The 22,408-nt window shown below is 35.0% G+C and overlaps 2 protein-coding genes across 5 annotated transcripts; both read left to right on the top strand.

The window, feature by feature from the left end:
- Nucleotides 1-1,051: 1,051 nt before the first annotated feature.
- LOC114285072 (uncharacterized) lies at nt 1,052-4,418 on the top strand. Of its 2 annotated transcripts, XM_028228065.2 has the most exons (4): nt 1,052-1,388; nt 1,483-2,301; nt 3,738-3,806; nt 3,912-4,418. In XM_028228065.2, exons 1-4 carry the CDS (start codon nt 1,236-1,238, stop codon nt 4,083-4,085), a joined length of 1,215 nt encoding a protein of 404 aa, XP_028083866.2. In that variant the 5' UTR covers nt 1,052-1,235; the 3' UTR covers nt 4,086-4,418. The 2 variants fall into 2 exon arrangements, with proteins under 2 accessions (XP_028083866.2, XP_028083867.2); XM_028228066.2 differs by lacking the exon at nt 3,738-3,806.
- Nucleotides 4,419-10,331: 5,913 nt separating this feature from the next.
- Nucleotides 10,332-22,093, top strand: LOC114285070 (putative serine/threonine-protein kinase SIS8). 3 transcript variants are annotated; one of them, XR_014327792.1, is made up of 14 exons: nt 10,332-11,585; nt 12,809-13,246; nt 15,005-15,108; nt 15,558-16,846; nt 16,971-17,011; nt 17,191-17,259; nt 17,673-17,773; nt 18,310-18,388; nt 18,492-18,590; nt 18,684-18,752; nt 19,048-19,191; nt 20,541-20,590; nt 20,726-20,902; nt 21,629-22,093. XR_014327792.1 is itself a non-coding variant. In XM_028228060.2 (13 exons), the coding sequence occupies exons 1-13, from the start codon at nt 11,073-11,075 to the stop codon at nt 21,768-21,770; spliced, it is 3,171 nt and encodes a 1,056-aa protein (XP_028083861.2). In that variant the 5' UTR covers nt 10,485-11,072; the 3' UTR covers nt 21,771-22,093. The 3 variants fall into 3 exon arrangements, 2 of the variants coding, with proteins under 2 accessions (XP_028083861.2, XP_028083863.2); XM_028228060.2 differs by lacking the exon at nt 19,048-19,191 and having other exon boundaries at nt 10,485-11,585; XM_028228062.2 differs by lacking the exon at nt 19,048-19,191 and having other exon boundaries at nt 10,574-11,585; nt 12,790-13,246.
- The last annotated feature ends 315 nt before the right edge of the window (nt 22,094-22,408 follow it).

Raw genomic sequence — 22,408 nt, forward strand, 5'->3', positions numbered from 1 at the left:
GAGAGAGAGAGAGAGAGAGAGAGAGAGATGTTGTTGTTGTTGTTAATGATGGTGCTGATGATTGCCATTGCAATATATAGATTTTTTTTTCAACAGATAGATTTTCAATAGATAGAGAGAGAAAAGAGAAGTAGAGAGACAGAGAGAATACAAGTGGAGAGAGAAACAAATAGAGAGAGAAAAGTTTTAAAATTGTGTGAATTTGAACAGATAGGAAAAATATGTTATAAAGATTAAACAGATAAAAAAATGTGAACAGATAGTCAAAAAATTGAACAAATAGATATAAATTTGAACATATAGTTAAAAAGTCAACAGATAAATTAAGCGGTAAAATTAGAAATAAAATGTCTTCCAAAACCAATAAAAGGATTTCTTACAAAACTATTTCATAAAAGTGAACCTCTTATTAATAAAAAAATAACCACTAAACTTAGGCCTGGTTTGCAAAGACTAAATAAGTCCACACTTTTTATCTTTTTATCTTTTTTGTGTCACATCAATTAATATCTCTTCTCTACTTTTTTACACATCTTTTTATAAAAAGTAAAAAAATACACTTATTTAGAACATCCCAAACAACCTTTTAATATCTTATACCTTTTTTACTTCGAATTTTTTTACAATTTTCTCTAAATTTTATAGAACAGTCCCTCAACATTGTGTATAATTAGGCCAAGTTTGGCATTCTCAAAAAAATTCAAAAAGCCAAAAAGTCACTATACTAATTTAATCACATCATCTTATTTAAGTCACATCACCTCTCTAATACATCACTTCAAACCCAACCCAAATTCAACCTATATTTCATAAAAAGTTAAAAGTGTACTTATTTAGCTCATCCCAAACAATCTCTTAATATATATCTTTTTAATTTTGTGGAAACAATAATTGCAAAAGTGAAAATAAATAAGGGATATAAATGAAAATTTGGAGAAAGACAAGGGCGAAAAGTGGGTGAAACCAATAAATTATCTACATATATAAATTAAATAAATAAAAAAATAGGAAAAAAAACAAGAAAAATTGAGATCTACATCCTCAACGGTCCGATCACACATATACCCACACAACCACAGCACAGCGCTTCTCTCTCATCCTAATCTCGTTTTCAATACAATAAAGCGTAAAGACTACCTAACCCTTTTACCGAATCCCCAACCCCCTCTCTTTCTCTCTCATTTCAGCCCTTATTTTTCTCTCTCTAAAATCCCCTCTCTCTCTCTCTACCCCCAATGGAACCCTGGTCGTTCGATCCACCGCCACCGCCACCGCCACCGCCACCGCTACCGCTGGCGGTAGAACCACCAGTCCACATAGCTCACGCCGCCAACCCCACTCCCCCCCTTGCCCCAAACAACATCCATAGCCACCCACCTTACGCCGAGGTATACAGAATAATTTAATTTATATATATATCTATGTATGTGTATAGTTTGTGTGTTTAGAAATGAAATTGGTTGATTTTTGTGTGATTTACAGATGATAACAGCTGCGATAACGGCGTTAAAGGAGAAGAACGGGTCGAGCAGGCAGGCCATAGCGAAGTACATCGAGAAGGCTTACACGAACCTCCCATCGACTCACTCGGCCTTGTTGACTCACCATCTCAAGCGATTGAAGAACAACGGACACCTAGTTATGGTCAAGTACTCTTACATGCTTCCTAGATCTGTTCCTATTTCATCATCTCCTCCTCCTCCCCCTCCTCCTCCTCCTACTACTGCTACTACTACTACCACTGTTACTGCTAACGGCAATGACTCTTCTCCTGGGCCCAGAAGAGGGCCTGGTCGTCCTCCCAAGCCCAAGTTTTTGGCCCAGTCCAATCCTGTTGTTGTTGGGTCGGAACCTCTGTTGGTGTTTTCCGGGGTTGTTGATGGGCCTAAAAAGGGCCCAGGGAGGCCGCCTAGGCTGAATAGTGGAGTGGAGGAGTTTGGTGGGCCTGTGGTGGGTAAGAGGGGCCGTGGACGGCCTCCGAGGCCCAAATCGATGTCTGTTTTGATGGGCCAGAATGGCCTGAAGAAGGGACGTGGGCGCCCACCTAGAGCTCGGCCCATTGGGCCGGCTGGGTTGCCACGGCTGAAGAAGGCTGTTTCCGGAATGAAGGCGTCCGGCCGGCCACGTGGGCGGCCGCCGAAGAACGCGGTGGCTGGTGCGGCGGGTGGTGGTGGATCGTTGGTTGCCGCCGTTGGTGGTGGAGTGTTGCCAGGGAAGCGGCGGGGTCGACCGCCTAAGGCTGGTGGTGCGGTTAAGAAGCCCAGAAAACTTTCTGGGAAACCTTTGGGCCGGCCCAAGAAGGTAAATATTAGATTAAATTAAATTAAATTGAGAATACTAATCAAATTTATATAGTATATTTTATAAAAAAGCCAAAGCCAACTTTTTACTATATTCCAAGGCACTGTCAGTTTTGGTTTTGGCTTTATTGCTAGAAATTAACAATCTTTCTAACACTGGTTATAGCATGACAGGAATTAAGTTAAATCTTTAAACACCTTTTGCCAAATAAAGCTTTCAGTAGGAGAAATGCAATAATTTGATGTTGTAATTTGCAAATAAATTTGAGATGGGTTCACAAATTGCTTCTAAAAGCCATTTTAATCCACTTTTGAACTAAACTCATGAAGTTGTCAACCGGGTTAGCTCTATTGGCCACTCTGCACACTCTCAACTGAGAGGTCTGCAATTAGGGAAATTCTATAGTATGTAATATTTGGTTATGAGCTAATGTGGTGTTTATTATTACTTGGTTATGACTTGATTGTAGGTTAGTTATGACTCATTATTATGTTGGTTATAACTTATTGTGATTATTATTTTGGTTACAATAATCGAAAAAATATTTGTTATATTATACCCAGGGCCCTAGGCGAGCTTATAAATTTGGGCCCCTTGTACATACGCCCCCAAAAAAATATATATTTGCTAGTGGCCATTCAAGTTTGCTTGAGTAAATTTGGGCCCTTTGTTTTCAATTGGACTAATTTTTTTATTTGTTTTTAATATAGGCCTGCAACATGTTTTTATTTGGGCCTTTTATAGTGGGCTGTTTTATTTTGGAGGGCTTCTATTTTAGTGGGTTGTTTTGTTTTTGAGGGCTTCTAACAATAATTGGACTTTATTTAAAGCTTGATAGTATAATGGATCTTCAAAATTTGGAGCCCTACTTTGGGCCAAATTTTGGGGGCCCTAGGCACAGGCCTTACTCGCCTTAGCCCAGGGCCGGCCCTGATTATACCTTAAGTGATGGTTGGTTATGTGATTGTAGGTTAGTTTTGATTTATGTTGGTTATGAATTATTGTGGGATAGAAAAAGTATTTGTTATATTATACCTTTTGTAATGGTTGGTTATGACTTCTTTTTTAGTTATGATTAAAAAAGATTTTGTGACATTTGTGGTCACTCCAAAAGGGATGTGTATACTAACATGACCCCTGTAATTAGGAGGTATTTAATTGTTTATTTCTTCCCTATTAAATGGCTATTTATTGTATTTATGTGATATTGGGCTTGCGGACTTGTCTTGACCTTTTTATATAGTTGATTTTTTAGTTTAATGTAATTATCTTCATATTTGTAAATTACTTCATTACAATTGACAAAAAAATTGCCTTCGGTTTTGTTGAAAAAGATGCTTGCTATTTCTTCTTCTTCTTAATTTTTTTTCTCTTTAGATCCCTTTTTTCTGGATTATTTGATTCTTATTGAGTAGCCTCATTTTGGGATATATTAGAATGGATCAATGACTGCAATTCAACAATCGGTGGCATATGAAGATCTCAAGAACAAAATTGCACATTTTGTAAGTTAAATAGTAGTTGCTAGTAACAATATCTTTGAGTTTCACCATGCTTTCCAAATGACTTAAAGGTAGATAACGTGTCATATGTATTTGTATTACTTGTAGCAATCGAGAGTCAAGCAGGCCATCAGCATGGTGAAGCCACACTTAAACAATGAAACTGCTGTGAGTGCAATCGCGGCATTGCAAGAGTTGGAAGAACTAGCAACTATGGATATGAATGCACCACTGAATGTTCAAGTTCAAGTTCAACTGCAAGAACCGCTTCACCAGTATTGACAACAATTGCAGCAAGGACAATAACTGCACAGCTTGTTTCGTTTTGAGGACTGACATTTGGGAGGAGGAGTGCTTGCAAGGATCTGTGGAGGGAGCGACAAAGTGCGTTGAAAAGCTAGATGTGATTGATTGATGGTGGAGGTGAAAATTGAATGTGGTGTTTGTGCAACTTTCCTGCCGGCCAAGAATTTGTAATTTGTATTTATAGTTTTATGCTTTTATCTGAGTAGGAATATTTGAATACATTTGAAGTAGCCTTGAATCATATTTCGTGTTTGTGCTAATATGGGTTTTACCCATACTTTTCAAATGTGGAAATTAGTTTCAGCTGAATTCATTACTTTTAACTGAATCTGGGTGAAATTTTAGCTGGAGATATGGAAAAGTTCCAGGGTTGAACTGTCTATCAGATTTTTGGGTGCAATTCAAATGCTTTTGTTGTACAGATCGGCTTAGACAGATCAGTACTTTTGCTCTAGGCTATTGTTCTACAAATAGAGATCTGGTGCAACATTTACATACAAAATGGTGGTAAATTTGTGTTCTATTGCCTTAGATTCGTAGTTTTGAAAACCAAGATGTTACACATTTATTTTGGATCTGTTGAATAATCTCTTACCACCACAGTATTCTTTATCAAATAATCTTATGCGTGATGCTTGAGTTTTTCATTTTGGCCAATGTTTTTATACCCGACTCATTTGATACTCTGCTTTTTGGATAGATTACACTAACTTTCCTACATCGTATTTCTTTTAAGTTTTAATTCATGTACCACGTCTATACTATTAAAAGAGCGATGTCATGATGTGATAATTTTGGCTTAGGTCATAATGTCAGTTACTTTAAAATACTTAATTTACCTTTATTAAGGGAGCTTCGAGTGTTCTTCCTGAAAGCTCTCCTCCTTTCACTTCCCCTTTCATTATGGCTATTCTCTCTCCAGTCTTCCCATTATTGAAATTCATTGTCATTGTCATTGTTTGTCACCACTCCTCCCCCTCACTCTCTCTTTCACCTCCCCCTTTTCATTACATTTCTTCTCTCTTCTCTCCCCTTATTTCTTAAAGTTCATCACCATGGTCCACCACCACTCCCTCTCTCTCTCTTTCTCATCTACGCGGATACCTTCTTCTTTTATTTTCTTATGGATAGGTTGGCTTGGCTGTATTAGAATATGAGATATAATCAAACATTTCACCATTTGTCTAAGAATTTTTTAATTTTTTTTATGATTAAAGTGTTGGAATCAATTTACGCACAGCTTAGACTAATTTTGAACTAACTTTCATTATTTGTCTATGAATTGATCCTCGCTTGACACATGGCCTCATCAAAATTTGAATGCTGTCTTTTATCTTATGTTGCCACTTGTTTACTCTCCAACACACACATATATATCTAGGCATATTTATCTAGGACTACAAGGTCGATGAGTTAAAACTTTGTTTTGTTTGAGCTTAGTTAGAATCTTGAGTTTTATTTAAGGAGATTTGGTTCAATCTATCTGACTAGTATAACAAAGAAAATTCGATTGGACTAAAAAGTCCTCCATCATCCCTTTCAGCCAGGGCATCCAACGTCTGCAACGTCACTCACCACATTTCATAATAGGACAAGAGAGAGAGAGAGAGTATCAATCTCTCTTGTTGCCGTTGTTATTATCCTCATGCCTGAGTTACCCTTTTTTATTTTGGTCCCAAATTTTGGATAAAAAGATGACATCAACGTTAACCTAAATGGGTTTTCTAGATAAGTCCTGTTCACACCATTTTTTATACCATTTTGTGAGAAATATTTTATGTAATTGGTATATTACGCAATATGATATGGTGTATCCTTTGGAAAATTATTAAATATTCTCGAAATATTACATGTTTGTATTTGTTATTTAATTATCATTAAATATGTTCATCATATTTTTGAATCACTCAATATAATATCTTATCTATCCACTTTTTTCACCCATTATAATACTATAAATATTACGTGCCCATATTTCGAAATTACTGAATAATTATTCATATTTTTTTATTTATTGTTAGTCACGTGTTAAAAAGTGAAATTCAATAACTAGTTTTGTGTTTAGTTTCAAAGTAATTATTGGATGTCGGTCACATTAAATTTCAATCTCATTTTTTAAGATAAACAATTAATAATGAGTAACGCACATCATGTTAGTGCTTTTATATGTTAAACTTATATAAAATATTTTCTCTTATTATGCTATATGCAGTGGCGACTCTAGGAATTTTTGTTAGTGGTGTCAATTAAAAACTTAAATACCATATATCTTACAGAAAATTCACATTAATCATTTTATCACCTATGGAGAAAAAAATCAACAAATTAATTTAAATTCGAAAATTACAAACAAAAATATTTCAATATATTGATACTATTGTTTAAGTAAAAAGACATGCTAATACACGAGTTAAAAAGTAAACTTTTTTTATTGGTGTGTTCAAAAGAGTAAGACTTAAAACTATGGGTTCAAAATTATATTTTAGTGGGTTCAATTACTAATTTTTTTTTCTAAAATCTAATATTTATATAATAAATAAATAAAAAAATTTAATCAGGAGGTTCAGATGACACCCATGACCAAGCCTTGGAGCCGCCCCTGGCCATATGCCACTTGTTTATAATATGGACTTAGAGTATACAATGTAAATGGTATAAAATATTATTTAAAAAGATAATGGTGTCTCCCTAATTTTATTATTTTGTTGATTACAAGAAAGTTTGCGGAAAATTTCTATCATTTTTTGTGAACCATAAGAAGCAAACCTTTGAAAAGTGAAGGTTAAGTCATTGTCACTAATTTATGAGGGCAGCTGGACATTTCCAGCCATACATTTGCTAGTTCACCAAAACCCATTTCTCATGCCCAAATAAAGTATCTTTTCATTGAAGTCCTCTCTTTTGACCACCCAAAAAATTAAATATAATATAATATCCCAAAATACTTAGGTTACAGCTATTTTTAATACTCTATTTTATCTTCATCTCAACAAAGTTGGCCCCACCAAAAACAAAAACAAAAGCAAAAATAAAAAGTTTTTGAATTAAAACCAAAAATTCCATTACAGAATTAATAATTAACTAAAAGGTTTTGAAAATGGTTAAGTGGCACGGAATTTCTTAACTAAATTCCAATAAAATCTATAATAAAATGTTGTGAACTTGAGTCATGGGAATCAGTTTCACCGCAAAGAAAGTATGGATAAGATTGTCTTTTTTTATTTTATTTTTTTTATTTATAGTAATTTCCTTTTCTTTTGTTTAAGTAATTGATTGGTAGAGTAACTTTTTAACTTGTAGATGGAACTTCTACTAGGTTTTTTATAAAGCAAAAGTGGACTTTAAGTTGTGTCCAAATTAAAAAGAAAATGTCTCGTAACTTAAATTTTGTGGCTCAAAAGTGGTTTAAATGGCCAAAACGACGTTGTTTTGGTCATTTTTATGTTGTTCTGTACTCAAAACGACGTCGTTTTGGCCATTTGAGCCACTTTTGAGCCACAAAATTTGAGCTACGTAGCATTGTCGAAATTAAAATTAAGAATTGTTTGATAAATTAAAAATTAAATGTTAAAATTTTTATCATGTAAGTTGTTTGATATGTTAAAACATTTAAAATTTTAAATTTTGATTAAGATATTTGTTATGCATTAGAAGATGATGTTTGAAATTTATTTATTTTTCTTTCACTCGGCCTGGTTTGGGAACATGTTATTTTAGTAATTTTTTGATTTTTTAACTAAAATATGAGATAAAAAAAATTAGTTTATTTGGAATGACTATTTGATTTTTTACTAAAAGATATACAAAAAATAAAGATAAAGAAGAATCTTTGATTTTTTAGTATAAATTATAGATTTTTTGATTTTTTTAATAATTTTTTGACTTTTAGACTAAAATATACATATGTCAAAGAAGGCAATATTGTTTTGTTGTGTTGATAGCAACATGATAGTAGTGGCCATGTGATAGTAAATGTGTTGTGGTTAGTAGGAGGAGGTGGCAAAAGTGGAGATGATAGTGGAAAGATGGTTGTAATGAGGAAATGGTGGGAAATAAGGTGGTTGTTGACTGAAAATAACTGCTGGAATTACAACAAAGGACAAGAAGATGAAAAGAAATGAGTGAGAAAAGGAGCAAAATTGTATTCGAAATAATTTTCGTATGTGTTTAGTTATTTTGATCTCCTCCACTTATGTTATAATTTTAGAAAACTTCTCACTCAAATAAAATTATTTTGCCACCTTTCCCCACTTCCTTCGCAACTACCATTTCAGCCTTTGTTAATTTTTTTTTTTTTTTAAGACTTAATTGCTTGTTTCTACTTTTCAAAAAAATACTTTTAGGAAAATTCTATTTTCTTATTTTCTGTATTTTTTTGTTTTTATTGAATTTTTTTAATATTTTAAGTAAATTTTTTTTTTATTTTTTACACACCTAACATAAATGCACTTAAAAAGTGAAAAAAATTGTAAAAAAAATCTTTTAAAAATTCACTTAATACCAAAAATATAAAAAAAATACAAGAATTCAGTACATTTTTTGTATTTTTATGTATTTATTAATTTTTTAAAATATTTTTTTACTTTTTAGATACATTTAAGTAAGATGCATCTAAAAAAGTAAAAAAATATTTAAAATTTAAAAAACATTCACTAAAAACAAAAAAACATGAAAATCAAAAAAGTCAAATTTCAAAAAATTTAATTTAAAAAATTCAAATCAAACACACTGATGTATTCATCTCTTATCTTCTTTTTCTTGATGAGGGCCACAGTGGCCCCGTTTAGTGTAGCTGTTAAAACAGCTTATAGATTATAGCTTAACAGATTATAGATTATGACTTTAATCAGAAGTTGTTAATCTGTTTGGTGTAACTGTTGGATTATAGATTTAAGTTGCTGAGTAGTGTTTGTTAAATAAGCTGTGAAATAGCTTTTTCAATTAATTTTTATTTTTTATTTGTCTATATTTCTCATAAAAAAAAAAATAATAATCTATAGTCTATTTGAGTCTTTTTTTATTTTTAAAAAAATAAAAAATAAAAAAAATTAAGAGTATAACCATAAATTAACATGTCCATAGCAGAAGCTGATAATCAGAAGCAAGGGGCGAGCAGCTTCTCAGAATCAGTTTTTTTGAGTTAAAATAAGCTGTTAGAATCAGAAGTTGTTTGAAATAAGTTTAACCAAACAGTCTAAAATAACTTTTTTCAAAACTAAAAGTCATAAGTTTGTACTGAAAAGTTAAAACAAACACCCCCAATATTGGGACGGGATTCGTGATATTGAGGCTTAATGAGATGGCGGTGACAGTAGCAACAATTCGAGTTTCGCAATAACAGAAGATCGTAATCGACAATGGTGGAATTAGGAAGAATATTTGTACATTTTGTCTTGAATAATAATTTGCTTGGGAGATAGAGGTGTAAGTGAAAAAAAAATTAAAAATATAGTGTGAACTGAGAGAAATTATGGATACAAATAAAACTACCTTGAATTTTATAAATACATGTTATCTTAGACATTGCTAATCAAATCTAACTGTAGAAGAATATATTGCGTTTGATAGAATTTTCTAAATATGATTTGAGAATAGAGTTGTATTTTAAATTTGTGAGTTTTGAAATTATGATTTGAGTATAAAAAATTTGTTTGGTGAATGAGTTTTGAAAAGAGTTTTAAATTGAGTGGGAAATTTTTGATGTGACATATGATATTTGATATAAAAACTTACAACTTATAACCAAAAACACAACCCAAAATTCTATTAAATCTCATAAAAAATTTTAAAAAATTCGAAAAATATTTTTTTTATTGAATATATAAAAATTAACATGTGTCAATTACCAAAAAAAAAAAAAAAAAATTACACTATCCCGATCAATAGGCCAGACGACGGGTGGCTAGACATCCGGTGGAACGATCGATTAGCATAAATTCTCTCGCCTTCAACCGCATTTTTAAAAGTCAATGTAAAATTAATTTTTAAAAATCTTAAATAAACATTATATTCAAATCAAATTCTGAAACTAACGTTTTAAAACTCCACCAAACGGCGCCTGAATTTCACTACTTCCTAATACACCACTTCCTCTGTCTTCTAGTGACGTAAATGGATACGACAAAACTGATTCAATTAAAATAGCAAAAGTAGAGCTGGAAGTAGCGTTACCCCAACTTGTTAATTCATCAATAGCCCCCACAACTTTCCAACTCAGTTGACACTTTGGATTTTGGGCTCCCAGTCGCCATCCAGTTGGCAAGTGAGTTTGGATAGAGAGAGAGAGAGAGAGAGAGAGAGAGAGACAGACAGTGCAAGTTGGTTCTGTTTTTTCCCACCAATTTAACCTTCTTTTTTCTTTTTCTGAGACCTTGAAATGAAATCCAAAAAAAAAAAAAAAAAAACTTTGAAGTAGGGTCATCTTTGTCAAGGTCCCACTCTCCCACTTGCTGGTCTTTGCTCTCTCTGCCTATACCCTTTTCCAAGCTCTTCCCCTGTTACTCCCTCCTCTCTTTTCTAATTTAATGACTCTATTCTTTCCTACCTCCTTACAAAGATCCATCTCTCTCTCTCTCTCTCTCTCTCTTCACGCCATCCCATACTGTATCATTTCTTTTTACTCGTGTATTGATTCGTTGTTCTCAATTTGCTTAATCTAATAGTATATTCTTGTGTTCTCTCATTTGAATTTTTCTTTATTATGTTCATCTTCAAGATTGGGTCTGAGTATTTTCTTCTTCTTTTAAGTTGGGCATATGGATATTGTTGTATATAAACAATCTTTACTGGGTATTGCTTTGAAATGGTTGTGGTGGTTCTTGGATTTTGATGTGTCGTGTTTGGTTGCTTGAACTTTGCACTTTCTGTTGCTGTGATTGAGATTTCAATTTCAAGCAATGGAGAGGTTTATGGCTAGTTTTTTTTCTCCTTTAGCATTGAATACTTTAGGTTGTTGAAAATAGTATGAAGAACCTTTTAAAGAAACTTCACATCATGTCTAACCAATCTAAAGATTCTCAAGGGTCCGCTTCATCCAAGGGCAATAAATTGAATGATGGGTTAAAAACCCCCGACCCTGAGAGGTTTTCACAGTCTCGTTCCCATCATAATTCTGAGCATAAACCCTTTTCTGTTTCAGGATGGTTGAATTCAGTTACAAATAGAAACAATCCTAATCCTAGTCCTAGCACTAGTCCCCCATCATCTTCGAATGCGATGAGAGGGGAGAGAATGGAAACCCTTGATTCAGTTAGTAGTGGTGGATTGGATGCTGTTTTGGAAGCTGCAAGGTGTGATTCAGGTTCTAACAACCCGAAGGATAATCCAGATATAGAGGAATATCAAATACAATTGGCCTTGGAATTGAGTGCAAAGGAGGACCCTGAAGCAGTTCAGATTGAAGCTGTCAAGCAGATCAGTTTGGGATCATGTCCTCCTGAGAATACTCCGGCAGAAGTTGTTGCATATCGATACTGGGTAAGTTTGTGATTCTCAGCTGCCTTGTTGGGTTCAGTTTAGTTGACTTGATTGATGATATTTGTTCCATGCTCAGAATCATGATAGGGTTGTATGAGTGGTTCTCCATGGTTGCATGCTACCATGCCAATGGATGACATTATTAAATTAAGTTTAAATTAATTGTGGTGATTGAGTCAACTTCAATGTCACGAGACGCAAATAATGTGGTGCCTCTTGATGGAGGGTTTTTAGAGGTGTACTTTAATGCATGAATTAGCTTCAATTTAATTAATTGCTTCGACCTTCAGAAACCAGACATAATTCCAAGGTCAGTTAAGTGGCTAGTTTTTAAGGATGTATGTCATTCCCAAGGCGAAGTTTGGGTTATGCTTGTGCTGATTTTTCAGCTCAGCTATGGTAGTAACACCAACAAAGAAATATGGTTGAAGAAATTTAAAAAAAAAGAAAAAAAGGCTTAGGACTCGGGAGGAGTTAGTGGTTCTCAGGTTATGGGAAATCATACTAACTATGAAAAAGTACTCTTTATCCTGAATACCATATTTGATAGTATAATAATGTCTAGAGTACCCATGAGAATCACTATGTATGACTTCTTCCCACTAGCAGATGGCTGAAAAAAAACTTTGCTTATTAATCCTTGCAATGCCCAAAATCTAGATATAATGATATACTCAGGTCATTTTACTTTTCAAGGGGAATGGAACTTTTCAGAATTGAGTCGTTGAAAGTGCATGGAACACTTGCATTGGGAGTATGTATGAACTGTCAATCTATATGGAGTCGTATGGTAAAAGACAGTCACAAAAATGGAAATTGTTCTTGCATCTCAATGTGTATTCCATTACTTGCTTCTCATTAGTAATTGCACTGATCTTCTTTGATGTTTTACTACTGGGTTTGTTTGTATATTTGTGATCTTATTGTACTTTTATATTGGATATAACCATTATTTATTTTTGAAAGGACTGAATGAAGTAAATTTTTTTCTCCTCTGCTGATTTCTCTCTGTCCCTTTGCTTTGCTTCCCAAGAAACATTTTACATTGAATGAATAAAATAGAGTTTGTATAGCTCATTAATCAGTTTGCATAAATTACCCTGGACATTTCTAGGTCATATGATTCAGTTACAATACTTTGCTTTCTTGTAACAATATTTCTTTGTCATATGTTTATTCCTTTCTAACCTATCTCATATCGTAGATTTATGTGTGCTTCACAGAATTACAATGCTCTTGGTTATGATGACAAGATATTGGATGGGTTTTACGACCTATATGGCATCTTGACGGAGTCCACTTCATCACGGATGCCATCCCTTGTTGATCTGCAAGGAGTGCCGATGTCAGATAACATCAGCTGGGAAGCAATTATGGTCAATAGGGCTGCTGATGCTAACCTATTAAAACTTGAACAGAAGGCACTAGAGATGGCAGTCAAATCAAGGTCAGAATCTCTAAATGTTGTAGGCAGTGATGTGGTAAGAAAGCTAGCTGCCTTGGTTTCTGACTACATGGGGGGTTCAGTTGGGGATCCAGACACCATGTTGAGAGCATGGAAAAGTCTTAGTTATAGTTTGAAGGCAACACTTGGGAGCATGGTTTTGCCTCTTGGTTCTTTGACAATTGGATTGCCCCGTCATCGTGCATTGTTGTTCAAGGTACTTCACATTCTTTTAGTTATTTAAGTATTTAGAAATAACTAAAAAAACATGCATCTGATATTTTGTTTGCTATTAGTGAGCCATTTACTGCATCATTTATATCTCCTAGTGAATGGTAAGAAATTTGTCAAGAGACATTGTTATCTTATAGTTTCGTATGAGAGATATAGTCCTTGCACTTTCCTGCTTATGCATTTATACATTTGCAATTTTCTTTTTTTCATTCACTGTTTTCGAAATTGACAATTGTTTGATAATTCTCTAAATCAATTAGTTATGATGACCATTGTGGGGAAAAACCTGAGAAACAATTTAGCAAGTGCATAAATACGTTTCCTTCCTGAACCCTCACTCTTTCCAATGCCTCTTTTGATGAGAAGAAACCAACCTTCTGCCATCTGAGGGGTCAAGGGTCTAAAATGTTTGTTCATCTGATTTAAGTAATTTAGTTATCTGACCCCTATACTTGTACCTCTTCCTTCCAGCCCCTCAATAAGAAAATTGTACAATTTTTTCATCTTCTTCGCAGAATCAAAAGATGATTGCGCATAAAGACTTTCAGTGAATAAAAACTGTGCTCCTGATAAGTCCTTCCTTTTTAGATTTAAGTGTCTTTCTAAGCTGTGAACTTCCGATCAACCTACTCTTTTTGCCGACAGAGCCAAGCTAACATTGGAAGTTGGTGAATATTGTAGTCCCACAAGACAAATCGCAATATTTCCTCCTTTCTAATCGCTCTTTTTCTCTGCAATGAGATTTTAACTTCAGTTTTATTTTGACACTATAATGGATTTTGATCTCCTCAAATTGAACCTTACATACTTCTTGAGTTCCCTATTGGTAAATGTGAGCTTTTATTTTATCCAATTCGTTCTTTTAACCATTGCAATGGCTCGTTATTGGCCCGCCAATTTTTCCTGATAGTTTAAGATGAAACCCTCACTAAACCTCCTTGTATCATACTTCATTTTGAAATTCATTTCAGTAGTAGGTGATACAAGAAAGCTCTTCCCCTTTTCTCTTTGGACTATTGCAGATCACATCCACTTCACTGTCCTTGCATCTGCAATTGGTAATCCAACTGCATTTGCTATTCACCTTACACAGAAAAAGGTATTCTACTGACAAGAGATAGAGGTATGCATAGCTCTCCGGAGCATGAAGGGGCTTGTGGTAATTTTTGTCTGCCCTTTGAAACCAATAAATTGGGAGTTTCAGATGAAGGAAATGGAATTTTTACAGTAGCCCAATGCATTGCTTACTCTAAACCTTCCTCACTTTCTTTACAATTCCCTCTTTGGATGCTCTCCGCATCTCATTTATAAAATGAAAATTTCCCAAAGGCCAGCTTGTTTTGGCGTTAGAGGGTGGTTTGAACATTAGAAGGTTAGAAATATGTAATGACATTACAGGTTTGTAAGGGGATGTGGGGACGAGGATGGGGATGGGGATGGGGCGGGGGTGGGCCAAATTGCCATCCGTACCCTTGGTTGGGATTAGATTCCTTTTCGTAAAAACTTCCAATTCCTATGACCAAAAAAATAAAGTTGCCTTTTTTTCACCAGTAATGCAGTGGTCGTGGATTTCTTGATGGATGCACTTCATTCCACACGATTTTACAGCTTTTTCTTGCTACATGTTCTTGTATGTTTCTTAGATCCTGCATTTCCTCATTTAACGATCTTTGTTAGTTGTATCTTTTTGTTTTTGGGGTGTTTGTTGTAGACATGAACGTTATTTTGAATGGCAATGCAGGTTTTGGCTGACAGTGTGGGCATCCCTTGCCGGTTAGTGAAAGGACAGCAATATACTGGTTCTGATGATGCAGCAATGAATTTTGTAAAGATTGATGATGGAAGGTTATTGCTATTTTTATTTTATTTTATTTTTCCAATTTCTAGCAAGTCAACAAGATGATTAAGGCCTGTAAGGTTGTAACCATCTCGTTGAAGGGCAATGTTTTATTTCTTCAATTTCATTTTGCTTAGCTGGATATAGAATCCTTTTGTGTTATTATGTAGTAAGGCCATTAACACATGAAGTGACTGAAGAACTTCATCAATGATATCTCTAAAATATGAATCTTTGGGCTTTGCTGTGAGCAGATTATATAAATGTCTTTGTGGAGGGAAGGGTACTGGTATTTAGAATTCAAAGATACACATTTTCTTTTCTATTAACTGTCGATGTAGTTGTTGCAGATGTGTATTTGCTGAAGATCTTTATTGAATGGTCTTGAAGTGGATAATGCGTCTTCAGAGTATATTATTAATCTGTTATTTTAAACAAATGATAATGGGAATTTCAGGGAGTACATTGTTGATCTAATGGCGGACCCTGGCACGCTGATTCCATCTGATGCAGCAGAATCACATGTAGAATATGACGGATCTTTCTTTTCCACTAGTCCTTTGTCCAGAGATGTTGACTCATCTCATGTAGCTTCCTCTAGTAGTGGGTTTGCTAGTTCATTTGAAGACCATTCAGACTCTGGGACATTGGAGAGGAGATACAAGTCTAGAAATCTTACCGTGGCAGGAAATGAATCTGATGACAGAGGTGAATACCTTCCTTCTGCAAATTTAATCATACCAATTAAAGGTGAGGGAGGATGTGAGATGTCAGATGATTTCAGAAATCTGTTAAGTGTAAAGAAAGAGCTGGCTCGGGAAATTCTGAGCAGGCCTATTTATCCTTACATGCATGCAAGATTTCCTTCCTGGACCGAAGGTGTTAGCTCCCCGGATGTACGCAGAATGAAGGTGAAGGATGTTTCACAATACATGATTGATGCCGCCAAAGAAAATCCACAGTTAGCTCAGAAACTTCATGATGTGTTACTTGAAAGTGGTGTTGTTGCTCCTCCAAACTTGTTTAGTGAAATTTGTTCTGAGCAGTTAGATGTCTCAATGGTTGAGGCCAAGCCCCCAACTGAAGGTAAAGAGGAAAACAGAAGGAATGATGAAACCCAAAAAGTTACGGGTCGTGATGATCTTAATCAACCTCAATTTTTGCCACCTTTGCCTTATCATGGTATGCACTATAAAGGCAGTCTTTGTGGTCAACTGGAGCATCAGCTAGATTTAAGAGAAGTAACCGGAAAACCTGTTTCATCACAACATGAAGTAACTCCCCCAAATTATGTAAAAAATGTTCCTGTTGCAGCTGCCGCTGCAGCAGCGGCAGTTGTTGCATCGTCAATGGTAGTTGCTGTGGCGAAGAATAATGCTGATTCAAGCCTTGAACTTCCTGTAGCAGCTGCTGCCACTGCTACAGCTGCAGCTGTGGTAGCAACAACTGCAGCTGTCAGTAAGCAGTGTGAAAACTTGGAGACTCGTGCTCATTTGCCAAGTGGAGCTGCTGTGTTCATTAGCCCAATGGATGGCACAAGTGCTGGAGAAGCAAATGCAGCAGTTTATGAGTCACGAGGTAGTGGTGACAAGGAGCATGATTCTTCAGGGGCAAATTTGGAGGGTGAGAGAGTATCAGATAGATCAGAAGGTAATGATAGAGCAAAATCTGATGTCACACTTGACAATGTTGCAGACTGTGAGATTCCATGGGAGGATATCACCTTGGGTGAGCGTATCGGACTTGGTACTTACCTGTGCTCTATATTGTGTCAATATATGTACTTCATGTCATCTAGCCATTCCTAACTATGTGTTGTTAAGTGTTTTCATTTTTAATATAAATTGTTTTGCCTTTTTTATGTTTGCAGGATCATATGGAGAGGTATATCGTGGAGATTGGCATGGAACTGTGAGTTTCTCATGGAAACCTTGATGCTTCCAACTTTAGTTTTTTTTTTTTTCTTTCTCCCCCCTTCTTCTGAGTCTTTTGGTAATTTTTGTTTGCTCTATGAGTTCTTATTACTGTCTCAACTTTGCATTCTTTGGAAAGTAATTATTTAACCTTATTTCCACTCTCTGATTTTTTAGGAGGTTGCTGTCAAGAAATTCCTCGACCAATCTATATGTGGTGAATCCCTTCAAGAAATCAAAAGTGAGGTACAAGCACTCTCTTGTGACGTATTGTCACCGTCAAAAGCCTCTTGACCAAAGCCTAATATATCTATATTTGGGTGTGTGGACGGGGTTAACTTAAGCAGTTTGCACCTAGTTCAATTTTTCCAGTGCACAAAACTGTTTGATTTATTGAAATGCTCATGTGGAGTTATTATTCTACTAGTTTCTACATTATTAAATAGACACGGGTGTTAGAATTTTTAAGAGCAAAGTGTTTCCTGAGAAATTTAGACGACGACTTTAAGTTGAATACCGACTTTTTTCCATCCTACAACCCACTGAATAACCCTCACCATCCTATAGATTTCTATGTTGATGCTACTTTCATTAACTAATTTTAGTGTGTTGGATATGAATTTGCATAAATGATTTAGCTTGTGGTTTGGCTCTGCCAGGTCCGAATCATGAAAAGGCTCAGGCATCCTAATGTTGTTCTTTTCATGGGAGCCGTTACTCGTGCTCCAAATCTCTCAATTATTACTGAATTTCTTCCAAGGTATGTTGAAACCATATATCTTTATTAAATTTTTAACAATAGAATAAAGATTTCTGAAAAAAATGAATTTTACAGTGTTTAATGTTAACTATTTATGTACTTCTTTTCTATATTGTTTATCTCTGTCTAAACTATTTATCAGTCTAGGGGAATTGTAGGGGCTTTGTTCATTAGTTTCATGAGATTAAACTAAATGATCAATAGGGTTGCTTTTGTTACCTGCCATCGACTGTTAACCAATGTTTTTTTCCCCCCGATCTCAGCACAATTTCCTGCACCATAACATTAAACCCCTCAAATTTTCTTCGTTGACTCCTTTTTTCCGTATTAAGATTCTAGGTTGCATTCTCAGGGAGAAATTATTCTTTGTATGTTTGAAGATATGTTGTGTTATTATGAAATCTCAATTCACGAATGGCCATAGTCATTAAAGAACTCCCAAATTCAATTTTGATTTTATTAGGATAATTCAGTTTTTTTTGTGAATCATTCCTGCTTTTAATTTAGAATTTAGAAGTATACTTTATGGTTTGCAGAGGAAGTTTGTATAGGTTGATTCACCGGCCTAACAATCAATTAGATGAACGGAGGCGTTTGAGGATGGCCCTTGATGCTGTATGATATTTACCTTTCATTTGAATATAAATCAGTGATTTTTTTAGTTTACTGGTGACTTCACTGGGAATAATTTGTCTTGCTTAAATAATTGCACTTTCAGGCTCGCGGAATGAATTATTTGCACAACTGCACACCAGTGATAGTTCATCGCGATTTGAAATCTCCAAATCTTCTCGTTGATAGGAATTGGGTTGTGAAGGTGGCTTCTTTATCTCATGGCTGAGAAGTTTGGTGAAATATTACAATCTTCTAAAGCTAATCCATCCTTGCTTGAATTTTCTGCCTTCATTAGGTTTGCGATTTTGGGTTATCCCGAATGAAACATAGCACATTTCTTTCCTCAAGGTCAACTGCGGGGACGGTAAGCAGAACGTACTGATTTGTACATGATTTGGTTTGACTTTTGTACTGGATGTTTACATTTTGATCTTACTTTTAGTTCTATGGTTTTCTCTGCCTTGCTAGATTTATTTTACTATTTTATTTTTCCCAGTTTCTAATCCATCTTTCATATACCGCCAACAATAGGCATTAGGCATGCTTCTTCGGTTCTCTTGTTTCACCTTTATATAAATTTAATTTGGTTTGGTTGATTTCTTGTGTGCGAGTGTCTTTCGGTTGCATATTATCTTGATGCCTTACCTTATGGAATACAGTAATGCTGCGATACTGGAAATCGGCAAATCTTTGTTACATCATTTTATTATCAGCCGTTTTGGTGAAGATACCCCAGTGCTGTTGGTCCTAGTACTCCGGCCTTTGGAGATGATTTGATTACCAACTTTTTTCCTTCAAAAAAGGTTGTTGCTGTGATCTATAGTTAAACATACCATCAAATTTGCAATATGTTCTTATGAGAAAATTCAGTTGAGATTGATATCTCATTGGCCTAGTTTTTGTGCCTTCTCTTTGAAATTGCGTTGTCATGCTTCATTTTCTTTGCTGTGAAATTTTCTATGCATGTGATTCAAGTGTCTAGTAGGAAAAAGACTTACTGGAAAGAAAAGAAAATTTGTTAGACATTTTTAGGTGTTCAAGGTATTTTTTGTGTCTGGAAATCTGCAGAATGAAAGAAGCATAAAATTCATGAAAATTGACATGCCCAGAATTGGGGCTTTACATGAAAACATATCCATGCAAGATAAAAATTAGCGGATGGTTTATGACTGTTACGGAAATGTGTGACTAAATTGTAATACTAAAACTCCATGTTATTTTGAAATAAGAAAAATGATATGGTCAACATTTGTCTATACATGGATGTGTATGCATTTCAAAGAGGTAGCATCTATCTTTGGTCTCCCACTACATTAATTTAAAACAATACAATGGACTTGCTATGTGTTGCTTCAGCATCAATGACGGTCAATTGGAAGAACAGGAATTTCTCCCTCCTGTAAGATCATACACACTGAATTGACTTGAACGTGTAATCTGGTGGTTGGTAAATTATATATTTATGGACTTTCATTACAAGGGGGAAAAACTCAGTGCCATTTGATATTTGTTAGGATGCCTAACCCAGGATTAGAGCTTCTTGTTGGGATGCAAAGCATTTGGAGGCAGTTTGGTGGGAGAATGGCGTGGTAAATGGTGTATAGCTTTATATATATTTTTGGGCTCATTTTCTTATAGCTTAAGCTTTTGGGTCAATTGGTGAGTTAAGTTGGTATCAGAGCTCGAGTAGTGGAACGTCTTGGGTTCAAGTCGCTCTGTTTGCATTTGGTCCTCATTTGCATTCTTTGTCTCTTCATTGACATTCTTTCTTCTCTCTATGGGACAATTGGTGACTTTACAGTAATATGATATGATGTTTCTATGCAACATTAACTAATTGGATACTCTGAAGGAATGGAAGCTTTCACTGTAATTATTTTGGAGTAGCGGTTTGGTTTCATTAATTAACTTCATTAAATGTTGAGTTTTTACGTAAGAAACTTAAATAACAGAACATTTGGGGCACATCAAATACTATTGTTGCATCCTCCAATCTCTTTACTTTTCTTTTTTCCCCTTTCTTTTGTTTATTTCGAGTGTTCTAGTTACGTTCCCTTCTTATGCATGTGTTTATTCATGATTGGAATGAATTATTTGGCATTAGATAATTACTTTGTTGTATTTTATGCTATGGTGCTGTACTCTTCTTCAGGCAGAGTGGATGGCGCCGGAAGTTCTGAGAAATGAACCTTCAGATGAAAAGTATGTTTTTCTTTTGTCTTTTTTCTGCATGAATCATTCCTAGTTTTTAGTTATTTTCTTCTTCTTCTTCTTATTATTGTTATTTATCTTTGTGAATCGTGCACTGATGTCTACTTATTACTTGATGCAATGAAGATGTGATGTTTATAGCTTTGGCGTCATATTATGGGAGCTCTGTACTTCGCAGCAGCCATGGGGGGGAATGAACCCAATGCAAGTTGTTGGTGCTGTTGGTTTTCAGCATCGCCGTCTTGACATACCAGATGACATGGATCCTGCTATTGCAGATATTATTCAGAAATGCTGGCAAACGTGAGTATATTCTGATTTTCAGCCTTCCTGTCACTGTTCTTACGTGTCTTGTGAAATTTTGTTTTTGCTTATGTACCCATTCATTGGCTTAGAGAATTTCACGCTTCTTGCAATTTTGCTCGGCTTCATTACTAATTAGAGTAGTAGTAGTTGTCTTTCATTGAAGTAGTAGTTTCCTTTCTCAATTACAAAATGACCACACTATATTTGGGGGAACTCAATTGCTTGTATGGGTGTTTGTGAACTTTTCGTTGTTTTTGTTTTCGAAAGTCCAAAAAAGTAAAACAAAAACTTTGAAAACGATACCAAAACTGTCTTTATGTCTTGAAACAAACCTAGACTTGAGGGAGATCTTCATCTTTCTATTGAGATCTAAGCTTCCGTGAGAGATCTTTGAGTAGGAAGCAGACAAAGTAGTAGAAGAGGGCATATATCAGTACAAAAAAAAAGAACAGAAAATAAAAGAAAAAAAGACATATATGATGATGTGCAGTTTCATTGGTATAGTTGTTTTCCTTTCCTCAATTACAAATGAGTAGGCCCACATTATATTTGGGACATCTCTCTCTCCATCACATGTCTTTGTTTTTACATGTTGCAGTGAGTTGCCTCGCTCTACTCAACTTTGATTTGGTGAATTAAGGTTTACTAGAAATGCATTTGCAAGTGCAATTGGCCTACTAACATGGACATGCATCTAATGTTTTCTCTCTTTTTACATTTTAGAGATCCAAAATTGAGGCCTTCATTTGCTGAGATAATGGCTGCTCTGAAGCCTCTACAAAAGACTTTAACCACTGCACAAGTGCCAAAATCACGTGGGCCAATGAGTAGCCGCCAGAAGTCGACCCCATCACACACGCCTTAGAAAGAAGACCCAACAGGCCGAGAAAGAGTCAATGAAGAAGCAAAGCCTAATCAAGACTCTTGGAAACACCTAATAATTAGAGGCAGGTCCTGGATTGCTCTTACAGGGTCATGTAAGAAGAGAGATCAGCTATAAGTTCCTGACACCCAATATATACTTCCAATTTGAGATAAACGCAATTCTTTTGCCACGTTTGCTTCCCCCCCCTTCTTTTTTTTTTTATTTGGTTGTATTTTGGGCTTGGCAAAGCAGCCGTCCTCGCACTTGTGCATGTGTTGTAAATTTTCGTTAAATTTGTTGTAATTAAGGTCTAATTTTTTATATTTCTTTTATTTTTTTATTATCTTCGAGTCATTTTAGGGGACAGCATAAATTGAAAGGGTGAAACAATAATTGTAGAGCATATGGTCATGCAAGATGTGCTACTGCTGACACTGCAATTTTGTTGTAATGGAGTGCATTAGTGTTTAGATTCTAGGACATATTTGATAAATCAAAATTGGAAAAACTAAATGCAATTGATAATTATGCCTTGTGCCCGGTTCGACTAATTGCAAAGTTTCAATTGATATGCAATTAGTTTTTCCAATTTTCATGTATATGATATTTTATTTTTTCCTTTTTTGTGGCCAAAAGCA

Source organism: Camellia sinensis, chromosome 4 (assembly GCF_055761805.1).
Source record: "Camellia sinensis isolate YWXY chromosome 4, ASM5576180v1, whole genome shotgun sequence".
Classification (NCBI taxonomy): Eukaryota; Viridiplantae; Streptophyta; class Magnoliopsida; order Ericales; family Theaceae; genus Camellia; species Camellia sinensis.

What these genes read in the sequence shown, in the direction of transcription:
- LOC114285072 (XM_028228065.2), top strand. Translation starts at nt 1,236, where the DNA reads ATGGAACCCTGGTCGTTCGATCCACCGCCACCGCCACCGCCACCGCCA. An exon ending in CTTTGGGCCGGCCCAAGAAG is followed by an intron (nt 2,302 to 3,737) that starts GTAAATATTAGA and finishes GGGATATATTAG; the next exon opens with AATGGATCAATGACTGCAAT. An exon ending in AGAACAAAATTGCACATTTT is followed by an intron (nt 3,807 to 3,911) that starts GTAAGTTAAATA and finishes TATTACTTGTAG; the next exon opens with CAATCGAGAGTCAAGCAGGC.
- LOC114285070 (XM_028228060.2), top strand. Translation starts at nt 11,073, where the DNA reads ATGAAGAACCTTTTAAAGAAACTTCACATCATGTCTAACCAATCTAAA. An exon ending in TTGTTGCATATCGATACTGG is followed by an intron (nt 11,586 to 12,808) that starts GTAAGTTTGTGA and finishes TGTGCTTCACAG; the next exon opens with AATTACAATGCTCTTGGTTA. An exon ending in TTCAAGAAATCAAAAGTGAG is followed by an intron (nt 17,260 to 17,672) that starts GTACAAGCACTC and finishes TGGCTCTGCCAG; the next exon opens with GTCCGAATCATGAAAAGGCT.